Source organism: Ochotona curzoniae, unplaced genomic scaffold (assembly GCF_017591425.1).
Source record: "Ochotona curzoniae isolate NIBS_2020 unplaced genomic scaffold, NIBS_Ocur_1.0 contig_883, whole genome shotgun sequence".
NCBI lineage: Eukaryota > Metazoa > Chordata > Mammalia > Lagomorpha > Ochotonidae > Ochotona > Ochotona curzoniae.
The window spans coordinates 16,812,786-16,837,264 of record NW_024466599.1 but is presented as its reverse complement, the minus strand read 5'-3'; the positions used below and the strand labels follow the sequence as shown (position 1 = coordinate 16,837,264).

At 52.0% G+C, this 24,479-nt stretch overlaps 3 protein-coding genes across 3 annotated transcripts in view; 2 read left to right on the top strand and 1 right to left on the bottom strand.

The window, feature by feature from the left end:
• The window catches only part of ADCY3 (adenylate cyclase 3), a 79,076-nt gene extending 76,867 nt beyond the window's left edge, over positions 1-2,209 (top strand). Inside the window, exons 20-22 of the mRNA XM_040992921.1 lie at positions 638-761; positions 1,149-1,273; positions 1,568-2,209. Of these exons, the coding sequence (XP_040848855.1) occupies positions 638-761; positions 1,149-1,273; positions 1,568-1,750 (432 nt within the window). The 3' untranslated portion in view covers positions 1,751-2,209. The remainder of the gene's footprint in view (positions 1-637; positions 762-1,148; positions 1,274-1,567) is intronic.
• A 76-nt stretch (positions 2,210-2,285) lies between these two features.
• On the bottom strand, positions 2,286-18,006 carry CENPO (centromere protein O). Its single transcript, XM_040992922.1, has 7 exons — positions 17,916-18,006; positions 17,656-17,769; positions 10,532-10,701; positions 5,774-5,891; positions 4,912-5,171; positions 3,568-3,739; positions 2,286-2,957 (listed from the first exon to the last, which is right to left on the bottom strand). The coding sequence occupies exons 2-7, from the start codon at positions 17,702-17,704 to the stop codon at positions 2,824-2,826; spliced, it is 903 nt and encodes a 300-aa protein (XP_040848856.1). The 5' UTR covers positions 17,705-17,769; positions 17,916-18,006; the 3' UTR covers positions 2,286-2,823.
• Positions 18,007-18,112: 106 nt separating this feature from the next.
• On the top strand, positions 18,113-20,683 carry PTRHD1 (peptidyl-tRNA hydrolase domain containing 1). Its single transcript, XM_040992923.1, has 2 exons — positions 18,113-18,434; positions 20,354-20,683. Exons 1-2 carry the CDS (start codon positions 18,183-18,185, stop codon positions 20,522-20,524), a joined length of 423 nt encoding a protein of 140 aa, XP_040848857.1. The 5' UTR covers positions 18,113-18,182; the 3' UTR covers positions 20,525-20,683.
• The last annotated feature ends 3,796 nt before the right edge of the window (positions 20,684-24,479 follow it).

Below are 24,479 nucleotides of genomic sequence, written 5' to 3'. Positions count from 1 at the left end.
CCGAGCACTGGGGCACAGAGGGGTCGTCAGCACCCACAGGCTGGACACGGGAGTGAGTGCCGAGGAGACAGCCCTCAGAAGCCCCTTACTGTTCTACAGCCTGGGCTTTGGGCGACTGAGGCCTCACGGCTCGGGGGGTGGTGGGGACAGCAGCTGTGCGTGCAGCTACATCATGGGGAAGTCGTTTTGCTAGACAGGTGCTGTGCTACAGCTGTGCAGCCAGCTCTTTAGCTCCCAGGATGGGAGAGGAGCTGCAGGGCCTGTTCACAGCGCACCTCCTGTGGTCATGAGGACGGCTTCCAACAGCTCATGAACAATGCTCTTTCTGAGAAAAGGAGGACTAGATTTTAAAAAACCTTGTGCATCGAAACATTTTACCTCTAATTCCACTGTTCATGAGCTGTTGGAAGTGTCTGATCGCATCACGACCTCATGGATGAGGTTACTGCAGACGGGCCGAGGGCAGCCGGCAGAATGGGAGGCTCAGGCCCACACACAGCAGCCAGCAGCACTGCCTCTCATTGCCTCAGAAGGCTGCTGCCCGGGGCGGGTGGCCAGGTGGCGTTGATGGCATGGCACAGGACTTGACCATGGGCCTGGGCAATGGCCAATGCTTGAATTGCTTCCTTGAGCCTAGGAAGAAAAGTCAGACAAGGAGCGCTGGCAGCACCTGGCCGACCTGGCCGACTTTGCTCTCGCCATGAAGGATACACTGACCAACATCAACAATCAGTCCTTCAACAACTTCATGCTGCGTATAGGTAAGGCTGAAGGCTGGGTGCAGGAGCACAAGGAGACTTGCGGCTGTTGAGTGGGAAGGGCAGGAGCCAGAAGGCCTGAAGCACTGCCAGTTCAGTCCCCTCAAGGTGATCAAACAGCATGGCCACATCCACCGCATCAGGGCGGCCTGCCTCCCTGAGGTCAGCGGTGGGGTGTTTGGTCAGACCCACCCTATGGGATGTGCTGGCAAGGGGACAGAAACTGCCATACCAGGTGTTAGGGAAGCTGATCACCAGCCCCCTAACGCTTTAGCCTGTTACACAGGCTCTTGATGATGGGGGCCAGGTGACAGTCTACCAGAATTGGGGGACTGTAAGGGGACGGCTGTGAGATCTTGTGTGGCTGTCAACTTCCTGCCTCCACCCCAGGCATGAACAAAGGAGGAGTCCTGGCTGGGGTCATCGGAGCCCGGAAGCCTCACTACGACATCTGGGGCAACACGGTTAATGTGGCCAGCAGAATGGAGTCCACAGGGGTCATGGGCAACATTCAGGTATGGACTGGGGCAGTGCGGGCTGGGCTGTGCACTAACAAGGCAGCCAAGCCAGAACTCTGCTTGTGGCTTGGAATGAGCCCCTGGCAGGTCAGCTTCTAGCTGTCTGACCTGGTACTGCTGGGAATGGGCAAGGGGACAGAAGGGCAGAGAACAAAGCGTTGCCCTCTGGCCCCCATCACCCACGCCTCTGGGAGAGCAGAGGCTCCAGGCAAACCTATCCTGGGGGAGACAGGTCTAGTGTGGATCAGGGCAATTGGGTTCCAAGGTCTCAAACCCTGCTCTGTCCCACAGGTGGTGGAAGAAACACAAGCCATCCTGCGAGAGTATGGCTTCCGCTTTGTGAGGAGGGGCCCCATCTTTGTGAAGGGCAAAGGGGAGCTGCTGACGTTCTTCCTCAAGGGGCGGGACAAGCCAGCGGCCTACCCTAATGGCTCTTCGGTGACACTGCCCCACCAGGTGGTAGACAACCCCTGAAGAGCTGCAGGCCGGCCAGTCCAGAAGGGAGGGGAGGACCTGTGCTCGGGCCGCGAGGCAGCCTGGAACCTGGGACCGACAGCTGCCGGGCCACAGCGTGCCCACTCCATAGACTCTAGGTTGAACTCTCTCCAGCCTTCATCTGTTGGTGGCCGCGTGGTCTCCGAGTGTGCCTGTAGCTGCCCCAGCGTAGGGGTCAGGGGCGTGTAGTCCTGGGGCGAAGCCCGCCACCCTCCAAGAGGGCTTACCTGGAGATGATGCGAGGCAGGCTGGGGGGAGCTCGTCCTGTTGTTCCTGATAATCTTGAAAGGTTCTTCTGGAACCCTGTCACCTTAGTCACGAGCGCAGAAAGTGCAATATTTCCTTTCACCTGGTCGGGGAGGGGGTAATTTCTGAAAGAAAAAATCTATGAACAGATCTTCTACATTTATATTTTTAACCTTCTGTTAACACACACTTTCTGATGTTGCCTTGCCTTTTGATTGAGCTCTTGCTACAGTCGCCTTTGCTACTGCTTTAAGAGAACTTACAGGTATTGATAAATAACAAGACTGTTTTATTAAAAGCTTTATTCCACTTGAACATGAGCATGTGGAAGTCTGTCAGCTCTGTCCTCTGTCCCCACCCTGTCCCTCTGCACGACTGCGTTAGACTGAAGTCTCACACAGCCCTGGGCAGAGGGCCACAAGGTGCCCCGGCGGCAGGGGAGAGACTGGCTGAGCTCCCAGGCAGAACTCACGCTCTTCCCCGCGTTCCTGAAGCGCCGCAGGGAACAGCACACTACCCGCTGTGCGTTCTCAGCAAAGGGAGGTGGGAGTGCTTCACGGACATGAAAGAAGGAAATGCTCTTCAGTCCAAGCAGCTGCCTTCGCTGGCCCACAAGCCTTTCTGGCTCTCAGCTCAGTACTGTGAATACCAAGTGACGGGCAGTGAGGGGGAACTGCACACATGCTCCCAGCTGGGCCTCACCACCCCGAAGAACACGTGGTGTTTCTTCTCATCAGCTGAGCTTTGCCTGGGACGCTGTCGTCCTCACTCACTTCCTCCCACGGGCTCCCAATGGAAGCGGCATTTCAGGAGGTGAGGCTCAGGTCCAGCTTCTCTCCTCTTGCAAAGGAAGCAAAAACCTGGTGGAGGGGCTTCATGGAGAAGAGCGTCCTGTGCGCTGCTCGCCGTCGTTCCCATGAGCTGGGTAAGCCTTCCGTCCCTGGAAGGGAAGGTCCCGCCACTGAGCACGCGGGGGCCCGCACCCACCCCGCCCCTGCTCAGGATCGGTGCACCCGGCTTTCCTTTCTAGTTCAGGGCTGACCGGGGCTGCCCTTCAGTGGGTCAGGGTAATTCTTTGAGGTGAGAACTTAGACTCGGTCCAGAGAGCTCTGAATACCTAGGGTGTGAAACCTGGGGCAGCCTGAATGTTTGCCTCCCAATAGCTGTTTCCCCCTTACCATTTCCCAGGTACAAGTTTAACAGAAGCAGGCTGGTAAAGTCCACCAGCCCTGCCATCCCCACGTGGAGCGATCTGGAGAGCCAAGTGTGCTCACATCTGCCCAGTCCCTTTGGCTGTGCAGGACAGTGAGTGTGGGCTCCACGCACGGCTCAGCAACAGGCCTGTGCGAGCAGACACTGCCCTGGACACTGGCATGGAGGGGAGAAACGGGCAACACTCACTGTGCATGTACCTCACTTTGGAGGACACACAAGTGCACCCCCAGGACAATGTGTCTCCTGGGGGCCCCCAGGACCCTCTGCCCATCCTCCCTCTGTCTCAGGTGAGCTGAATAAACCAGAGTGGACTGTGTCTTCTCCCCTCCCCTTACCTAGACATGCAATGGTGACATCCGTGGGGAGCGTGCCCGTGAGGTCCCTGTAGAGCAATCTAGCAGAAAAGGGGACACACTGAGCCCCCGAGTCCACTTTGTAAGTAAATGACAGCACATTGCACAGTGAGTTTCTCTGCAGGGGCCCGGTGAGAAGGGCTGCAAAGTCATCCTAGGGAAGGAACAACAGAGTATGCAACGCTTATGGCTCCCGCCACGCTGCCACCTGCCCACCCAAGCAGCACCCATTACAACTCAGCAAACTTGGTGACTTCCTGAAGGGTTCTTCATGGCCACCGCATTGGGGGCTGTCTAGAAGGGCCACAGGAAGTGGCCGGGAATGGCACTGATGTGCCTGCATGTGGCTGGGGGTATCACGTCTACACTGACAGCTGGGGGCGTCCACATACAGGTGAAGCTGCAAGCTACTTGAAGTCATGTGTCATTTTCTGTATATACTTCACCCAACCACAGCTCATTTGCAGCCCTAAGAAGGTTGGCTTTGGTTTAGTGCAGGGGTGGGGAACATCTGGCCACGTGGGCCTTACATGGCTTACAAAATTACCTGCTCTGGTCTGCCAAGACAACCACAGGCAAGACTTACAACTCACTAAATCCACAGCAGGCTAACTTTTCAGCTAATAATTCTGCCCACAAATGAGGTGGCCAACATTCTAATGGCCTGTGGCCGAAGGCTCCTCACCCCTGCTCTGGGGGAAGAGGACTGCGTTCTGATGGTGAGGTACCCTGCATCTCAGGCCCCACAAACCATGCACTCCACTGCCCTGTCACAGGTGTTTGAACGCCACGTGAGGGCAGCATCTCTTAATGAGTGCCCACGGTTCCACACCATCTAGTTTGAACGGGGTGAAAAGAGGAAGTAGACATACACAAGAAACAAGTATCAGGTAATGCTCACGCTTCCCTCTGGTTCAGCTAGGAAACATTTCAGAAACAAAAGGAGGGTCCAGGGTGGTAGCCTACTGGCTAAAGATCTCACTTTGTATGCACTGGGATCCCATATGGGCGCCAGTTCTAATCCTGGTGGCCCTGCTTCCCATCCAGCTCCTGCTTGTGGCCTGGGAAAGCAGTCAAGGACAACCCAGGTCCTTGGGACCCTGCACCCACATGGGAGACCCAGAAGAAGCTCCTGGCTTTGGATTGGCGCAGCTCTGGCCATTACAGCCACTTAGGGAATGAACTAGCAGAGGGAAGATCTTCCTCTCTGTCTCTTCTCCTCTCTGTATATCTGAGTTTCCAATAAAAATAAATAAATCTTAAACCAAAAAAACAAATGAGGCCTCTTTCGGGACCATCATGGGATCAGCAGCCGCAAGCAGCTACCTGCAGCCGATCAGCCTGGTACTTCCTCCCAGCATAGGCATTAAGGTGTTGGCAGAGAGCAAAGAGAAAGCGCTGGATGTCGGTCTGCAGGTGTTGAGCGGCCATCTTTTCCAGGGGAATGAAGGCTGGCACCGAGTGGTGACGGATACGCAGTGGCTTCTGCAGGACAAGGTCCACGAAGTAGGAATCCAGCAGATGATCCTCGAATGCCGTGTCGATGTGGATGCAGACTCCGCGGCTCGTCAGCTGTCCCCTGAGTCCTGCAGCCAGGGAGAGGACACCGCTCAGCAGACTCTGGGCCGTGCCAGCACCCCTCTCCTCCAGACAGCCCAGCAGTGCCCATGGGTCTGGGTGTGGCTCAGTGACATTCTAGGTTCTTCCTCTCTACTTGGCTCACACAAGAAAGGCGGGAAAGAAAATATCAGCTCAATGACGGGAAATTCGCAGTTCACCTGAGCTTTTGTCAGAGTCAAAGAACTGATGACTGTCTCAGTTCTTGCCCCAGTCCTCTGGCCCAGCTCAGGGAGGACTCTCCCACTTCCATGAAATACACTTGAAGGGCTTCAGCTTGTTGAGCATCAGCTTAAACTAGGAAGGAATGAAAGCTCGGGTACAGGGTCTACCGCACAAAGTGCCAAAGCGAATGGTCCCAGCTAGATGCCATCCAGTCTTGACCATGTGCCTCCATGAGGTCAGTGTGCTGCAGGAAGAGGCTGACCTCAGGGTCAGGTCTATGCACCCATGGCCAGTATGCTGGTATGAGGCAGATCCCCATGTGAGCCCAGGCCTGGCGCTGACATCAGGCCATCTGACCCACTGGGTGACAGCAGGTTGGGCTAGCCCAGGTCAGAAATGCCAGTACCTGTGAAGCGATACGCCTGCAGAATGGCTTTTGCATTTTCCCATCTTCTTTCCAAGACCTCCTGCTCACTCATCCCCACTGTCTGGTCAGGTTCTAGGCTGGCAGTGGCTGCTTGGACCTGCAAGACATTTTGTGAATTCTAGCGGGTGTGACATAGGGACATCCCAGAGCGCCTGCCCTCCCTGATGGGGCAGGAGCTGGGTGCAGTGTTTCCCATTACGTAACAGCACTGGGTGAGCCCGGTAGGGCCCAGCTAGTGCTGAGTCATAGCAAGTGTGTGTCAGTGCTGCCAACTGCTGGCTGAACACTGAAAAACTGGGTAGCAATGGAGAGGCCTACGCGAGGAGGAAGAGGGTGTGAGTACAGGATGCTGGGGAGTCAGGTCTGGGTCAGACTGCAGGTCCCCAGAGCCGGTACAAAGCCTGCACTTGTAACTGTGGCCCAGCAGGTGGGACCAGGCTGCCCTTCCTCTGAGAAGAGATATGTAAGCTGGCAAGACACTCTAGCAAGAAGCAAGCGAGCAAGCATCCAGGCAAGGCTTTAGGGGCACCAGTGGACAGCACTGCTGGGTCAAAAGATACACACTCTGAAGCTGACCCCTTGGAGCACTGGCTGCTTTGTCATAGGATACACGCCCCACAGGGAAAGCAGTCTCACCATCTAGGAGCCAACCCTGGAGACTAGGTTACCACAGCAGCCTTCCTGAGAGCCAGGATCCCACAGCGAGGGGAGCCCAGCATTCCGCATGCGGTCTGCCCACCAGCAGGCTCCACAGTTCTGGACCCACTTGCATGTGCATGGTGCTGAGTACCCCAACAGAAAGCAGCTTCTGGGAGCTGGTGCTGTGGCACAGCACGTGAAGCCATTGCCTGTAATGCCAGCATCTGGATCAGAGCAACACTTCCACGTCTTGGCTGTTCTGACCCAGCTCCCAGCTAACATGCCTGGGAAGACAGAGGACAGGACGTGAGCACCTGGGTTCCTGCCACCCCGGCAGACAGGAGGGCGGCTCTGGCTTCAGCCTGCCACTGTTGGCATTGGGGGGGGGGTTGAGCCAGAAGATGGAAAATCTGTCTCTCCCTCTAATTCTGCCTTTCAAATTCATAAAATAACTAAAAAAAAAAAAGACTGAATCTGCCAAAGGCTAAGAAATTCTGGCAGAACCAAATGTAGAGCTCAGGACCATGGGAGGAGGGGGGGACTGAACAAACCTGTCCCCAGCACACTGAGGGCCCCAACCAGGCTACACGCCCAGGAGTGGGGATAGATGGGAAACTGGCCACCTCAGCCAGGTCAAGGTCAGACGCCCATGTACTCTGCTGGCAGAGAATGAACTATGGATGGAAGATCTTACTCTGTATAACTGACTTTCCAGTAAAATAAAATATTAAATTGTCTCTCCCTGTCACTATGCCTTTCAAATAAATCTTTTTTTTTTTAAGATTTATTTATTTTTATTACTAAGTCAGATATACAGAGAGGAAGAACTTCCATCCGATGATTCACTCCCCAAGTGACCGCAATGGCCGGTGCTGCGCCAATCTGAAGCCAGGAACCAGGAACCTCTTCCGGGTCTCCCACACGGGTACAGGGTCCCAAAGCTTTGGGCCGACCTCGACTGCTTTCCCAGGCCACAAGCAGGGAGCTGGATGGGAAGTGGGGCTGCTGGGATTAGAACCGGCGCCCATGTGGGATCCTGGCATGTTCAAGGCGAGGACTTTAGCTGCTAGGCCACACCACCAGGCCCTCAAACAAATCTTAAATTTTCAATCTGTAACTATACCTGACAAAAACATCCTTATAAATGAGAAAAAAAGAACAATGTAGCCAAACAATTCACAGTTTAAAGAATACTGACTGTACAAAATAAATAGGACAACTGGTTAACAAGACAGCGAGCCAAATATAAGCCACACATTCTAAGTTCATAGCCTATTTACTTTAATTAAGAGACAAAGATGGATGGCTCGTTTCAGCTTGGTGCCAGAGGCTGGGATTCCAGGACCTGGCCATGCTGTTTAGTTCGTCTCAGGCTCCCCTGGAGGACCGACCAGGTCCAACACATCTTTTCCTGCGAGCTGTCACCCAGATTACCACGGATCTATCACAAGCTCAACCCAACCCTCACCGAGGAATCTTTTTGGATGTCCACTGAAGGACATTTTAGGATCCAGCCTCTCATTCCTGTGCCCCAAAAAGTTGACAAAGTATCTCGTCCTTACACCAAGCTCCCTTCCCCTGCACCAGCGAATCCACGCTGTGCGCCTGCAGGAGAGGGGCCAGGACACTGGTCTCTTTTCTGCATGGAGAGAAAGGCTGGTAACACTGAGATGCCGCTCAACAGACACTTCCAGATTCCCAGAGAACACTGCAAAGTCAGTCCTAAGGGAGCTCAGGGGAGCAAGAAGTGAGCCACGTGGATGCAGGGGCAGTACTGGCATGGCTGGCATGGAGACGGCGAGCACAGGAGGTGATCCTGGCCCAGGCAGGTTAGGTACGGGCCACCACCTTGTGCCGCACCTGCTGGCAAAGTTGTGTAGTACACAGAGGAAGTACTCCTGTACTGCTAGACTAGTGTTCCAGTGGCTTTTTTTTTTTTTTTTAAAGATTTACTTTTTATTGGAAAGGCAGACATACAAGAAGAGGAGAGACAAAAAGATCTTCTGCCCACTGGTTCACTCCCCAAAAGGTCGCAACAGCTGGAGCTAAGCCAATCCTAGCAGGAGCCAGGAGCCTCTTGAGATCTCTCATGTAGGTATAGGCTCTCTAGGCCTTCAGCCATTCTCTATTGCTTTCCTAGGCCACAAGCAGGGAGCTGGATGGGAAGTGGAGAGCGGGGACATGACATGGTGTCCATACGGGATCCCAGGAGTAAAAGGCGAGGATTTGAGTTGCTAGACTAGCACGCCAGGCCCTCCAGTGGTTTTGATAACCTGAGTTCCGTGACATCTTTTTGAAGTGCAATGTAATCTGTGTGACTGGAACTTTTTAAAAAAATTGAGTATTTGGGGTAGAGGCTAATAAATTAGGGTAAATATTTCGATTTCCTGGTTTTCAAGTTTGAATTGCAGAAAAGGAAATTTTGATGTGCTGTTTTGATTTTCAGAAGCCCATAAATAGAGGAACTTAAAACTGTCCAATTTGAGAGGAAGATCTGTTAGGGTAAGTGATGAGGCGCGGCACGTTAAGCAGCCACTTGGGCCCACCACATCCCGTATCGGAGTGCTTGTCTGAGTTCTGCTTATCCTACTTTCCATCCAGCTTCCTGCTAATGTTCCTAGGAAGCAGCAGATGATGGTCCAAGTATTTGAATTCCTACTTCCCAAGTAGGAGACCTGGACCGAATTCTTGGCTTCAGCCTGTTCTGTTGCAACCAATTGGGAGGTTGACCCAGTAGTTTGAAAGTCTGTTACTATTCTTTTCAGTGATAGCTATACTGCCACTCCATACCAAGGTGCCAAGTTGAGTTCCAATCCAGCTCCTTGTCCAAGTACCTGGACCCTGGCCACCGACATGGGCACCCCAGAGGGAGTTCCTGGCTCCTGCCTGCTGCCTAGCCCAGCACTGACTGTTGTAGGCGTTTTGGGGTGAACTAGAAGAAGGAAGATCTCTCCTTCCTTGCCCCCATGCCTTCCAAATAAATAAATCTTAAACAAAAACACTGGCTGCATTTACTAAAATGAATGTGTACAACCTATGACTCAGCATTTCTACCAGGCATACTCATACTCGAAAACTTATTTTTACACTAAAAGATAGAACAATAATGTTCACAGAAGCTACATCCATAGCTGAACAAGCCACATAATCCTGCATCAGAAGCAACAAGGAAGGCAAATTCATGAATATTCACAAACACAATTAGGTACCACAACAAGAATGACTGCTACACGCACCAGGACAGATGAACCTGACACAACATTTAGTCCAAGAAGCTAGGTGCAAAAACAGCATACTTTTTACACATACAGAGTTCAAAAACAGGGAGAAACCAGTGTCTGGGGACGGAAATGAGAACTGTGTTACACTGGGAGAAGTGAAGAGCATGGTGGCCGAGAGGAGACTTCTGGGGCACTGTGATGTTTGTATTCTAGGTCTCCACCTGTGTGGAAGGGGCCTGGCTGTGCTGGCTCACAGGGGAGTTAGTGCTGCTGGTGGCCTATGAAAAATTCACCAGCTCTTTGCACTTTACATGCACTGTAACAAAAGGAAGGAAGGAGGCCGGCCTGTACTCTGGGAGATGGGCAGTGAGGTGGTGATGACCAAGTGGCCCCTCAGCACACAGGAGGTGATGGGAAGGCACAAATGCCAGCCGACAGACATGAACAGATGACGCTAATACCTGGGATCCAAACCACCAGGTAAATACTAACATGGACAGTGCAACCCTGTGGCAAAGCAAGGAGGAAGGAAACTGACAGGTCGGCCAGCTGGCCCCTGGCCACAGAGAACTGAACCCAGAGAAGCTTTGAGTTCCTTGAGAGGTTCCGAGTCTGGGGGACAGGAAGATGCCTGAGCCATACTGGGACTGCAGACACCTGCCCGGACAGGGCAAGCCAAATCTATCAGGCCGAACTGGCCTGGCCCATCAGCAGTGCCAACACTGCCAGCAGGGTGAGCAGACACTTTGCAGGCCCGAAGATGTGCAGCACAAAGACCCCACGTGCTCATGAGGACACTGCACACTCAGAGCACGCCCACCCCAGACCGCACTTCCCTTCCCACCTGGGGAAGGCCAGCCCCAGCCCTGCCACTCACCAGGGCCTGCCGCCGTGTCACCTCAGCCTTCAGCTCATTGCGTAGCTGCCTCAGTTTCTGGATCTTGCTTCTGAGAGCATTTGCCTCTGTCTGAGTCCTCTGCAGCTTGCCCGACTTCTCATGGGACAGGCTTGCTTGCATCTCGAGTCTTTCCAGGTAAGAAAGAACACCTGAGGGAAGTGCAAGGAGGCTTTCACAGGAGGCCAAGGGCCTCGAACCCCAGTAGCAGGCATCTCAGGGACAGGCAGAGCAGACAGTTACCATTCTAAAGAGGGGAAGGTAAAGAGGGAGAGATTAGAACTAGGTTGTTCTGAGCCACTTCTGGGTCTCCCACTGGGTGCTGGGACCCAAGGATTTTGGCCATGTTCCCCTGCTTTCCCAGACATACTAGCAGGGAGCTGGATCAGAAGAGCAGCAGCAGGGACTTGAACAGGCACCCACGTGAGATGTTGGTGCTATGGGTGTCAGCTTTATGCACTATGCTGCAACACGAGCCCGACAGTTTTTCCAGAACTTTAAGGCCAAAGGGATTGCTGATATCCATAACCTATAAATCAAGCCAACAAATAAAATCCCAGATCTTTAATCTCTGAATGATGTAGAAGTCTAAACTGCCCTCTCCCCCATTCTATAAAAGAACTCTTGGATCAAGACGGGTGTCCACGCTGCTAGTCCAGTGAGCACTGTTCTAGTTCCCCTCGCCTCCCACCTCCTTAACATGTGATGCCACTGCTCACCGACTTCCAGAAATAGCTGGCCCTGAATCCCATCACACCAGCCTCTGCAGCTACTTCAGGGCCAGCACTAGAGCAGCAAACCAGACAGCTTTGTGATGGCCACATTCCAGCTTGCTGAACTGTCCTGCTTGCTGGCTCATCCTCTTCTCTTTGAGCATTTACTGCTGGGATTCCAACATCTCTCACCGGAAGAAATCTCTGACACGCACAGCCTTGAAGCCCCTCTACAAGCAAGCAGCCTGTGTGACTCTCTGGAGTTTTGGCTTAGGAGATTGGATTCTCCTGATTTACCTGCTTTCTCCCTATGTCTACCAGGAAATCCTACAGGAATCAGACCTTCAACACGTCATGACGAAATCCATCATTTCTCCCTTCTGAACTCCTCAACGACAGAGCCCATCACTCACCAGTGGTGTAAACTGTCTTCCACCCTTACCACCACTATTACCAAATCTGACTCAATTCACTTCCTTGGTATCCCCAAATGCCCACTTCTCCCCACCTGCACTGCCACTGCTGCTGTCCAGGCCTCCACCACTCTGGGTCTAGTGCGAGATTCCTGCCCCTTTCCACACTGGAGGACTATACCAAAGTCTGGCTGACATGGCACAGGGCCACCTGAAGCCGGTCACCTGCTGCCCCTACCTCCCCACTGTCACAGGGCCCCCTGCAGGCTAAGCCAGCATGATTCTGCCTACAGAAAATGCCCACCCCACCCCTCTCCACCTCAAGCTATAATTATACTAGCTCATCAGCACTCAGCACGCAGCATTTCCTCAGGAAAACCTTTACGGCACCTTCAGAACAAAGTCAGTACCTCTCATAAGATTACATGGTGTTCTCGACAAGCCTAGGAATCCAGTCATAAATGTGGACTTCTTGCTCTGCAAGTTCCACAAAAATGGTTTTTAAAGATACTTATCTGAGGAGCCAGTGTTGTGGAATGGCATTAAGCCTCCCCTGCAGCACCGCCATTCACTGATGGAAGGCGGTTCAAGTTGCAGTGGCTCCACTTCTCACCAGCTCCATGCTGATGCTCTTAAGGAGAGCGAGGCCATGCCGGACACAAGTGTAGAGCTGAAGAAGTCTATTTTCTAAGCTTGGCGACAGCAGCTCCTGCTACACTGCTATACTCCAGGAGCTGCTGTGCCGAGTGGCGAAAGTCAGGGGGTTTTGAAGTTCTCATCCTCCATCAGATCGACAGCCATGCAGTACAAAGTTTTAGGCAGGCAAGGAGTTACCAGAGCCCAAAGTTTTCCTATAGTTAACTAACCTAAAGTGGCACAACAGGAGGCAGGAGGGATCAGGCGTGTGGAGCCTCAGGAGTAATTTCTGTGCTGTCAGTTGTGAATGGTGTGGAAGGAAGGAGGGGCAGGGTGCACCTGTCGCACCTTCAACTACCTTGAATGGTGCAAGAGGAGGTAGGAAGGGCTGGGTGCAGCTGTGCCCTGTCTGCTGTCAACTGACAGGCAGAGTGTGCCATCAATGGCGGCGTCCTATTATGATGCACCTGCAAAAGCAACAGCGGAAAGGTCAAGGCCTGAGCCCCTGCACCCATGTGAAAAACTTGGAGACGCCAGGCTCCTGGCTTCAGACTGGTCCAGCTCTGGCTGTTGTGGCCAATAGGGAATGAACAGGCACCTGGAGATATCTGTCTCTCCTACTCATTCTGTAAATCTATCTCTCAAATTAAAGACATTTATACATATATACAAAGATATTTATTTGAATGGCATATTGCAAGGATAGGAGGAGAGACAGATCTTCCATCTGCAGGTCATTGCTCAACTGGCAGCAGGGACCAGGCTGTTCCTGTCTGAAGCCAGGGGACACGAGTTTGTCTGGATCCCCCATGTGGGTGGCAGGGGCCCAAACACCTACTTCATCCTTGCTGCTTGCCACGCACACAAGCAGGGAGCTGGACTGCAAGCAGCGAAGCCAGGACTAGACTCTGTACCCATGTGGAATGCTTGACCTGTCATGCCAGAGGGCTGGTCCTCACAAACCCCTACATTCAACTCCTCACCCCACTCATTCCACACCCACCCCCGGGCAGAAATTAGCTCATTTTGTGTCCTGTGAGTGGACCATTTGGGGGGATGGTCTACAAATATTTTTCGAATCAGCTGCGGAAAGTTAAAAATTTTTATTAGTTTCAAAAGTCTCTAGTAAGTGCATATGACTTCACGTTGGATCTTGCTTCACTGTTCTTCACTCTGCCCTTTTTCTGCATTTTGTTATGTTAGGATCTTCTTCTGTAGATAGTTCTTATGAAACTGTAAACTTTTCTTCTTAGTAAACACATTGACCATTTGTCTTTCAAGGCAGAGAAGTGTAAATGTGTTTTTATCTAACTTCTTCTGGGGGTATTTATACGGGGCCAGTTCTTGTTGCATACTTTTGAATGCATTAACACATGAATTAGCTTGTCCTCTACTAAAAGAATTGGATTGGGCCCAGTGGCGTGGCCTAGCAGCTAAAGTCCTCGCTTTGAATGCACCGGGATCCCATATGGGCGCCGGTTCTAATCCCAGAGGCTCCACTTCCCATCCAGCTCCCTGCTTGTGGCCTGGGAAAGCAGTCAAGGATGGCCCAAAGCTTTGGGACCCTGTACCCATGTGGGAGACCCAGAGGAGGTTCCTGGATCCCGGCTTCTGATCGGCGCAGCACCGGCCATTGCGGTCACTTGGGGAGTGTATCATCGGAAGGAAGATCTTCCTCTCTGTCTCTCCTCCTCTCTGTATATCTGACTTTGTAATAAAAACACTCTTGTGTAAAACACAGTTGCCTAATGAATGTAATTAACTCTATTAGTCTGGTTAAGTGTCCAAAATATCATCATAAATAAACGCTGAGGAGCTTCATTGCAGACCTTTTGTTCTCTGAGTTGACTTTCATTGTTTGAGTAAAGGGGACGGTGGTGCTGATGTTAAGCCGGGGCTTCCCTACACTGCTCCGGGAGAGGGTGGACTGTGAGCAGTGCGATGGGCTGTCTGGCTGGCTACATGGGGAGCACCCAAGAGGCGGCTGCTGGCCTTGGGTGTCTTCTCCCTGCTCGTGGCTGTGCACCTGGTGTTTTCCCACCCCTTTACCTCACAGCACAGTGTGGGAATCCTGCCTTCTGCACCAGTAGGGTCTCTGTGGTAGCAGGATGGCAGCGTTCGCCAACCTTGGGCCTGGCCTTCCCAAGTGCTGCCTGAGTCCTCAGTGCTGCCACTGAGGTGACCGTCTGAGCTGTTGTGCAGAAGCCCTGCATAGTGGGCAGCACCAAGAATGGCCCTGCTCAGCCATGTATCTGATGCCCTGCACTGCGGCTCCACCGGGGCCTGGGACATTGGCAGCCCGCATGCCTGTCCAGCTCTCTACCACATCAAACTCTGTGGTCTTGCCGTCTCCTAGGCTGGCACAGGTAACTGCTGAGATTGTAGCTCTTAATAGTGGTCGAATGAACAAAAACGTCTTTTTTGATGTTATGTCGGCTGATGAAGCCATATCTGGTCTTTACATTGAACCATATCATGGTTCTCAGAACCTTGGAGGCGATCAACTTTTGTTAGGGTCTGGTTTTGCCAATTCCCCGGAAATGCTTCACTGGTAATGGAAAAGCAAGCAGTTTTATTGTTCCAGCATCCTGGGGTCAGACCGTTCTTGGGGCACGTAAGCCAGCCAAGGAGAGGTTGGACCCCGAACCAGAGAAAAGCCAGCGATTCTATGGGCTCTTTCGGCCGTTACATGCATCATTACCTGCGCAAATCCAAACACAGCAATCAGCTTAAAGAGTCACACACTTCAAACACACCATCTAATCAGCTTAAAGAGTAACACACTTCAAACACATCATCTTTATGGGCTCCAGGTATCAGCAGCTCAGTGGTCTCTTATTTTCCCACTGTATCTTGAAAGCTACCAAACCTCAAGTTCTATTCATTTTGTGTCTTAATATTTGGCACAATGTATGACGGACAGTAACTGCTCTGTAAATGGACAAGGTCCGATGCTACTGGGCATGAAGGTCCTTTACGATTCATGCACAGAAAACTATTACTGGGCCTGGTGGCGTGGCCTAGTGGCTAAAAAAGGGCGAGACTAAAAAAGTCCTCGCCCTGAACGTGCCACAATCCCATATGGGCACCAGTTCTAATTCCAGCAGCTCCACTTCCCATTCAGCTCCCTGCTTGTGGCCTGGGAAAGCAGTCTAGGTCGGCCCAAAGGCTTGGGACCCTGCACTCGCATGGGAGACCTGGAGGAGGGTCCTGGTTCCTGGCTTCAGATCAGCGCAGCACTGGCTATTGCGGTCACTTCAGGAGTGAATCATCAGACAGAAGATCTTCCTCGCTGTCTCTCCTCCTCTATGTATATCTGACCTTGCAATAAAAATAAATTTCAAAAAAAAAAAAAAGCAAAAGAAAGAAAAGAAGTACTGCAAAACACACACTTCTGGGGAAAATAGTTTCAGCAAGTCAGTCCTTATCAGCATGGACTAACTTGCAAATTGCATCCAATAATTTGCAGGGAATTACTATGGGGCAGGGACTATGCTATTTACATTGTGCTGACATTACGCACACACCCTTGTCCACAGTTTACCAAAACAACTGTCTCCCTAGCGGCTGATGTGGAAGCGGCACCGAGCAGCTTAGGTTGTTACAGGAGACACGGAGTCAGAATCTTACTTCACGGATATAAAGCTCTCGGCGCTCAGGTTGATGAAAGTTCCCCCACTTTAAAATGATGAAAGCAAAGGCTGTTAAGTGATGCTCTCAAAGATGAGTTCCACTCTCCTGCCACAAACACCTATCAGAGCTCGGAGACACACAGGAGTTGCAAACGCTGTCAGCTTTGTGTCACGTTGCTGTCCGAAAAAAGGACAGGACTGTCTCCCTTTGTAGGTGACAACTGCATCTCAGCCAGGCAATTCTGTCCCCTAAAAGGTCAAACCCCTCCTGGTTGCCACGAAAACCCTGTGCTTCTTTCAAATGAGTTCGCAATGCTCACTTCTGACTTGCCAAGCTCCCAGTCATTGGGCTAAACAGGCACCAGCTGTTCAAACAGTGTCAGATGAGCAAGCATCTGCGGAATCACCCTTCGACCCTTCTCCTGACGATCGCCATCTTCCACCTCATCACTTGCATTTCCAAAGAAACACATTGAGGCCCAGAGAATGGAGTTACCCCTGACCGCCACATGTCACCTACACCTTAAGTACCCACGGTAATTTGTAAAGTAACAACCGACCTGAACCAATACTGTGTTATTACTCAACATCTCAGTGCTAATCGTCGGGATAAGATTACCCGTTTATATGACACCAAATGCACTCTCACAACAGGCTTTTCAAACTGTCACACAGTTTTTTTTTCTATACTGAGTTTTATCCACGTTTTCCCAAAGTACTGGTGTGTAACCCTTCAGGTGGGCTTGCAACAAGGGCTGGGTTTTAGTGGCAGGGGACTGTGAAGGCACAGAACAACAGCGAGTGTTGACAAATATTGCTGAGCAGCACTCGTGGACAGAAATTCGGACGCAAACCAAACGGAAAACCAAATGGCAACTCTCATCAACCCCACAACCAAGTCCTCCTAGCCCCAGAGCACGCAGACTTATAGACCCAGGGAATAGCCCCCCATCCCCACGCTGAGCACAGCACCCACAGCAGCGCCGGGCGGGAAGCCCACAGCGGCCCTCACTGGGCGGTAACGAAGGCATACAGGTGCAAATCATCGGGGAAAAAAAAGGCGACAGACTTCTCCAGCCTGCAACCTGGGAGCCCAACACAGACACGGGGCACAGGTGCAAAAGGCGCGAGGGCCCGGAGACGCCCTGAGGTGTCCTGGCTTGGCACCAGCTGCCCCTTGGGTAGTCCTTGTTAGTTCCCGCCACCGGGGGAATGGGGGGAAGGGGAACAGGGGCGGGTTGAAGAAAGAACCTAGATGTTTTCTGCCTTTTGTAATTCCTGCCTTAACGGCTTGGCTGGGGGCTGTGTGAACCTCAGGCCTGATAGTCTATGTGACACCCGGCAGGACACCTGGCAGGTCACGTAGGCAGACCAGTCCTCAAGGAGGTGTGCCTGGTGTTTGATAAGATTCTGAAAGTTGCTTGCTTCAAACTCACCAATAGAAGCCTGCTAAATCATGACTGTATAATTAATAGCCTGAAATATATAAGAGAACTGGGGGGGCTCTTGCTCTCTCTCCCTGCAGATCCTGCAGCAGCCTCGGCTGCGGCTGCCCCTCCCCCGCCCAGCCTTGCTGGGCTGGGCGAGGTGGCTGGGAGACCTAGGTTAACCTGAATAAACCACCTTTATGCCTTGGCACCGACTTCAGACTCGATGACTTTCTGGGGATTTCAAATTCCGGCACAACAGGGTAACCCTTCCCTTCCCTTTACCTCCTCCTCCACCTTCGCCATCCAGACCCGCAGCGCTCGCCGGCTCCATCGCCGAGTTCCAAAGCCTTCCCAAGGAAGCTGTGCAGGCCAGCGGCAACGGGGACCACGACGGCCCTGCCGGTGGAGGAAACAGCAGCTAAGTCCACCTTCTCCCACGCAGCTAGACCCTTGGCACTCAGGCCCTGGCCCCCGCCGGGTGACCCTGCCCCTGCCCCTCCATCCCCAAAACCCCGGGTTCGGAAGGCCGTGTCCACGCCCACCTCCTCAGCACGGGGCGCTCCCGAGGACACGGGAGCTTTGCTTCGCTGTCCTGCACGCCGAAGAAGTTCTAGAAGACCATTCCGTCCTCCACGTCGGATGGTCACGTCGGTCACTAGTCTCAGCGCCTCTTTTCCTTCCGTTCGCCAGAGGCGGACATAAGTTGCCGCCGTCTCGGCCTTCAAAACTAACGTCGCCGCTCCCGTCGTGCTTTGCGCTCCAGCCGTACAAAAACATGGCGGCGCCCAGGGCTCCTCCCAAATCCCAGCATGCACCGGGCAGTAGGTCCGGTCTTTCGGTCCGTCAGGAAGATGGCGACCTCAGGGGCGGAGCCGCAGGTCCTGATACAATACGTGGTGTTACGGAAGGATCTGTCTCAGGCTCCGCTCTCCTGGCCGGCAGGAGCATTGGTGGCCCAAGCTTGCCACGCAGCCACCGCAGCTTTGCACGTCCATCGTGAGCACCCGCACACGGCAGCCTACCTCCAGGAGCTGGGGCGCATGCGCAAGGTGGTCCTCGAGGTGAGGTGGCCGAGGCCGGAAGTGGGTGGGGCGTGGGGACAGCGTCCCTCACTTTCAGGGTTGGAAAAAGGTTTGGGAGAAGGGCGTTGAACTGTCCTGTGTGAACGGTGGAGCTCGGCCCCAGTGTGAGGGCGTCCTCCGGCTTCCCGCCTGTGTGGGCGGGAGCGTGACGCGCCTGTCCCCGGCCTTGGACCCGTGCAGCGGGTAGCCCGCCAGCCCAGAAGGGTCAGGTGCCTCACTGCCAGTGAGGCCCGACGGACGCACTTAGGTGTTCATGGCGCACCTGGAGCCAAGCGGAGGCGATAGCAAGCATGTAAATGGGCGCACCTTTAGGAACAGCGGTGAGGGTGTTTGCAGCCTTCCAGGCAGCCCTTCTGCTCTCCTGCTGAGTCAGACCCTAATGCTGCTGAAATACTGCATATCCAAAGGAGATAATCGTGTGTGCCCCGAGAGCTTTGCGCCAGGGTAGTCCACAAGACAGGGCTTTAAGACGTGGCACTTGCTGACAACGCTCGCGATTGGTCTCTGGCTGCCACCGTGGGCTTCCATGGGGGCGTATTTCTGAAACGTGTTTAGTGGCATGGAAGACGGCTCATGATTGGATGCCGTTTGAATCTTCTGCTGGACACGAATGCTTAACATTCTAAATTGGAAGTCAGGCTCTTTAAGTATGAAGTAGGAGGTGGGAGACTTAGGAGTCACTGCTGTAGCGGTTAAGGACCAGCAGACGTAAAGCAGTGTCTGGATCAGCCCGTATGTTGCTGCCAACTGTGGACCGTGTGCTCCACCGGGTACCAGGACTAAGCCGGAGCCACTGAGTCCCGATTAGCACTAGGAAGGCAGACGCCAGCTGACTTGTGTAACTTCGCACAGTCCGCGGGTGGCTGAGATTCCGCTGGACTCGAGGGTGTTGTGGGACTGTGTGGCTGCCCGGTGCAGTAAGCAGGGCAACTCGTCTTCCACCCAGGACATGGGCTCAATTGGTGCTCCCCAGCCTGCAGAAAGAAGCCTCTGGTTGTCTCCGTGGCTTCTGCTGTCTTAGGCGAAAATCTGTCTATTTCCTGGGTAACAGTTTTAGTATTTCCTTAGTGGACATCTGGAATGGGCGGTAAGGATGATCCGGAAACACCTGTAGAAGGAGGGCTGTTAGGGACAGGTGTGCGTGCCTCCTCTTCCACAAGTGGGAGCCCTCGGGCCGAAGGAAAAACTTCTTAAAGGCTGCGTTGGGTGGGAGGGAAGGAAAATGGGACCTGTGACTTAGGAACTATCTTTCCAGTGAGCCGGCTGAAGAGTTTGTGATGGTTGTTACCAGCACCTGCCATGAGGGAGTTAGACAACTTCTGCAGCACAATTGTCTTTTTGTTTGTTTTTTTTGGAAAGACAGAGTAAGAGAGGGGGAGAAACAGGCAAAGATTGGTGTGCCATGTGCTGGTTCACTCCCCAGATGGCTGCAGTGTACAGGCTGGGTCAGACCACAGCCAGGAGCCCAGAGCTCCTCCTGGGCCTCCCCCGTAAGTGCAGGGACTCACACTCTTGGGCCATCCTTTGCTGTGTTCTCAGGTGCACCAGCAGGGAGCTGAATCACAAGTGAGTGGACCAAGCTAGGACTTGAGCCAGTGCCTGTTTGGGATGCCAGCACTGTAGCTGGTGGCTTAGCCCACTGTGCCACCAAAGTAGGATTTGTGAGATTGAATGCAGCATTTCAGGAGTGGGAAGGAAGTCGTCTCCATTTATAAACAGTGAAGTATCTCCTCCAGCCCTTAGTAGCTTTCCCAGAATCACAGGGAATGAGTGGCAAGCCAGGTGGGGTGTAGGTCAATCTGGGCTCCCTGATTGTCAGGTCGGGGGCTTGTTGTGGTCTTTGGAGCTTCCCTCCCTCACTGGGCTTTTCCTCCCGGCCCTGGTTCTGCCCTTTGCAGGCCTCGGATGAGACTGTCCTCCGGGAGCTGGCGCAGACCCTGCACCAGAGAGACATCGACCATGTGCTGTGGCTTGAGCAGCCCGAAAACGTCGCCACTTGCCTTGCACTCCGGCCCTACCCCAAGGAGGAGGTGAGCCAATACTTGAAGAAGTTCCGATTGTTCAAGTGACTGCTGCAGTGGAACATTCCAGTGTTACCTGGGTGCGGAAGTGCCGTGTGACCCGACCACAAGCGTCCTGTTGTCCTTCCGGTGTCGGCCGCTTCCAGTCGTTACAGCTCCCCGACAGTCAAAACACACCTGCTCATATTAAAGCTTCGTTTATAAATACTTCCTCTTGTTGTTCTTAGAAGGTCATGTGCAGAAGATGAGAAGCAGTGTTGCCTAGGAGTCATTTTTGAAATACAAGATTTTGGTAGATTTATTTTTGAAAGGCAGAGTTACAGAGAGATGGAAAGTCAGAGAAAGAGAGATCTTGCATCTGCTGGCTCACTCCCCTAGACAAGGAGCCAGGAGCTTCATCTGGTTGCCCATGGATGCTTCTTTGTCAGGAACATGAACAGGAAGCTGGACTCAAACTGGCACTTACACATACAGAATGCTGTGCCCCAGGCAGTGGCTTTACCTGATGTGCCATAATGCTGGCCCCTATTTTTTTTATTATTAGTTTTTTAGGCATTTATTTATTTGAAAGATAGTGTGTGAGAAAGAACATACTTCCACCCATTGATTCACACCCCGAATGGCTGCAGTGATCCAAACTGAAGCCAGAGACCGATCTGGGTCTTCTTCCGGGGTGGCAGGGCCCAGGTGCTTAGACCATTCTCTGCTGCTTTCCTAGACACATTAGCAGGGAGCTGGATATTACCAACACTTAGAGCAGCAGCTTAACTCACCTCCAAAGTGTTGAGAAGAAACACCTGGGTGGGCACTTGGCACAGCAGTTGAGATGCTGCTGGGAGATACCTCTATCCCATATCGAGACACCTGGACTTGAAACGTACTTCCAGTTCCAGCTTCTTGATAACGCCGACCCTGGGAGTCACTAGCTGATGGTGCAACCAGTCTGTAGGATTTTTCATCACACTGCACACACTTCAGGAACTCAGTGCTGGAGGGCGTGAAGGGTGGCGAGGAGCCCAGACTGCTATCGCACTGAGTGCAACTCTGGCTCTGAGTTTGGAAGAGGCCCTTGGCTACCCTAAACCCTAATTCCCGCAGGTATAAAAGAGGGATTTACCATTGTGCTGTGTGGGTCGAATGCCTTTTTACGTGCAGATCCCTTAACATGGAGTCTGGGCAAGGGGTGCTAGGATCCAACGGTGGGAGCTGCCCAGACATGGCCCTTGGATCCCATCTCTGTTAGGGGACAATGTTCAAGATCAGCAAGCACTCCCTCATCTTGCCATCGAGTCCACTGAGGTGAGTGTGGTCAACTGGCCTTCATCTTCTTATTTATTTATTCTTAAGAAAGCTTACTTTTATTTAAGCAATGCAAACATAAAAAATAAACACTTCTGGCCTGGTGAATGGCCTAGCAGCTAAAGTCCTCGCCCTGAACACACCGGGATCCCATATGGGCTCTGGTTCTGATCCTGGCAGCTCCACTTCCCATCCAGCTCCCTGCTTGTGGTCTGGAAAAGCAGTCGAGGATGGCCCAAAGCCTTGGGACCCTGTACCCGCGTGGGAGACCTGGAGGAAGTTCCTGGCTCCTGGCTTCGGATTGGCGCAGCATCAGCCATTGCAGTCACGTGGGAAGTGAATCATCGGATGGAAGATCTTCCTCTCTGTCTCTCCTCCTCTATGTATATCTGACTTTACAATAAAAAAAAAAATATTTAAAAAGTAAAAAAATGAACACTTCTGCTCATACTTGGTGTCCTGAAGATGAATTTCTAAAGCATGGTACTTAGTGAAAAAAAGAAAAAACTGAAGGAGCCTGTTCTGCGAGCTACAATAAATTACCCATCTTTTTATAATAAAAAAATTTATTTTAAAGAAACTCAAACACATGAAATTCGGCCAAAAATGTGAACTGTTTAAGTCCAAGAAATACTATTTTTAAAAATTTCTTTTTAATTCCTTTTACATTTTCAGTGGCCTGTGAATACTTAAAAGTATCTTAAGAACAGGCATCCTTCTAGGACCAAGTGGAATTTTTCCGATGGTTGCAAGTAAAACAAATTTTTCCCAGAATTCTCTGAACTCCTCATGGCTGTATATTGGATTGCATAATGCAAATTAACCCTGGACCCCAGAAGCCTGTCTTTTTGAAACATGCTTTGAATTCTGGATTCTTTGTTAAGATATAGTGATGAAACCAGAGAGGTGAGCATCTACACAACTGGGAGACAGCGGCTCTGGCGACTCCGTAATGCAGAGAGCTGAGTGCAGCCAGCCTCAGCTTCTCCTATGGGACGGGGACGGTGGAGGGGCGGGAGGAGGCTCCCGAGGGATGCGGCCGCTTTGCTTCCTGGTGTCAGCTAGGTCACTGATTGCTCACGAGCTAAGATCAGCATCATTTGGATCCTTGTTAGAAATGCCATCTTTCAGGGTGGGCATTTGGTGGAGTGGTCCAGTTGCTCTTCGGGATATGCAAATCCCACAGTGGAGTGCCTGGTTCAAGTCCTGGTTACTCCATCTGATCCAGCTCCCTGCTACTGTGCAACATGGGAGACCTGGACCGAGTTCCTGGCTTCTGCCTGGCCCAGTCCTGTTTTATGGGCATCTCAGATGGAAGAGCTGTCTCTCAGTTTTTCAAATAAAGTGCAAATAAACAAATAAAAATGAAGGAAAGGAATGCCAGTTCTCAGGCTGTACTCTGGCCCTGCCTGGCAGCGGCCATTCCCCGGAGACAGCCTTTGGACCATAACCATGACTTGGAGTAAACACACAATGAGTCCTGTCCTCACGGTGATCGGGGACAGGTGGGGATCACAGCCTAGGTCCCCCTACTACTTCTGGTGCTACAGCATGCAGAGAGCTCCCCAGGTGTGGGCTTGAGGGCCGGCACCCCTTCCTACTTAGCTGCTGTCAGCATGGGTAAGGAGTTAAGTGTGGAGTTCCAGGCTTGTGGTCCTGGCCTGGTTATCAGAGTGACCCAGGGAATGGAAGATAACCTCTCTATTTGTTCCCCTCTGCCTGATATTATATCCAAATAAATCCTTTTTCTCTCTTTTTAAAAAAGGTTCCATCTGTCACTGTTTTGCTAATTTAAAGAATAGATATTTTAAAAATCAAATACGTTTTCTCATCTATTGATAATTATATCGTTTTTCTCTTTTGTTACCATGGTAAACTGCTCTCCAGACTTCAAATGCTGAAGTTCCTGGAATAAATCCTGTTTAGTGAATGTGAGTGAGATGGCCTTGGGTTTTAGTCAGCTTTAAATCTCATAATTTTAAAAACCAACACGAGCGGCCAACATTGGCACAGCAGTTAGGATGTCACTTAACGCCTGTATCCGCTAGACCAGTGCCTGGGCGTGGTCCTGTGCCTGGATGTGTGAGGGTCCTGTACCTGGGCGAGGGTCCTGGTGCTGTTTCTGATTCCAGTACTTGGGTCCCTGCCATGCACATGGGAGACCTAAAGTTTCTAGCTCCTGTCTTCAGCCAGACCCAGACATGGCCTTCCTGGGAATATGGGGATTATTACACTGCTGGACTGGAAGTCTGTCTCTATAATTCTACCTTTCAAATAAATCTTTTTAAAAATTCAGAACTAGGGCCCGGCACAGTAGCCTAGTGGACAAAGACCTCGCCTTGTACACACTAAATGGGTACTGCTTCGTGTCCTGGCAGCTCTGCTTCCCATCCAGCTCCCTGCTTGTGTCCTGGGAAAGCAGTGGGATGGTCAAAGCCTTGGGACTCTGTACTTGTGTGGGAAACCTGGAAGAAGCTCCTGACTTCAGATCGGCTCAGCTCCAGCTGTTGCAGCCACTTGGGGAGTGAATCAGTGGGCAGAAGATCTTCCTCTCTTTCTCCCCTCCTCTGTATATCTGACTTTCCAATAAAAATAAACATTTTTTTAAAAAAATTCAGAACTATATACAGGTGAGTATAGTTATGGATTTCTACCTTCAGTCCCAATCACTCCTTACATTTCAGATCCATAAGATCTAACTCCT

Coding starts and splice junctions, on each gene's coding strand:
- CENPO (XM_040992922.1), bottom strand. CDS start 17,704: ATGGAGCCGGCGAGCGCTGCGGGTCTGGATGGCGAAGGTGGAGGAGGA. Junction 10,702..17,655: donor TGGCGAAGGTGGAGGAGGAG/GTAAAGGGAAGG, acceptor CACTTCCCTCAG/GTGTTCTTTCTTACCTGGAA. Junction 3,740..4,911: donor ACCAGGCTGATCGGCTGCAG/GTAGCTGCTTGC, acceptor TTCCTTCCCTAG/GATGACTTTGCAGCCCTTCT.
- PTRHD1 (XM_040992923.1), top strand. CDS start 18,183: ATGCACCGGGCAGTAGGTCCGGTCTTTCGGTCCGTCAGGAAGATGGCG. Junction 18,435..20,353: donor TGCGCAAGGTGGTCCTCGAG/GTGAGGTGGCCG, acceptor TGCCCTTTGCAG/GCCTCGGATGAGACTGTCCT.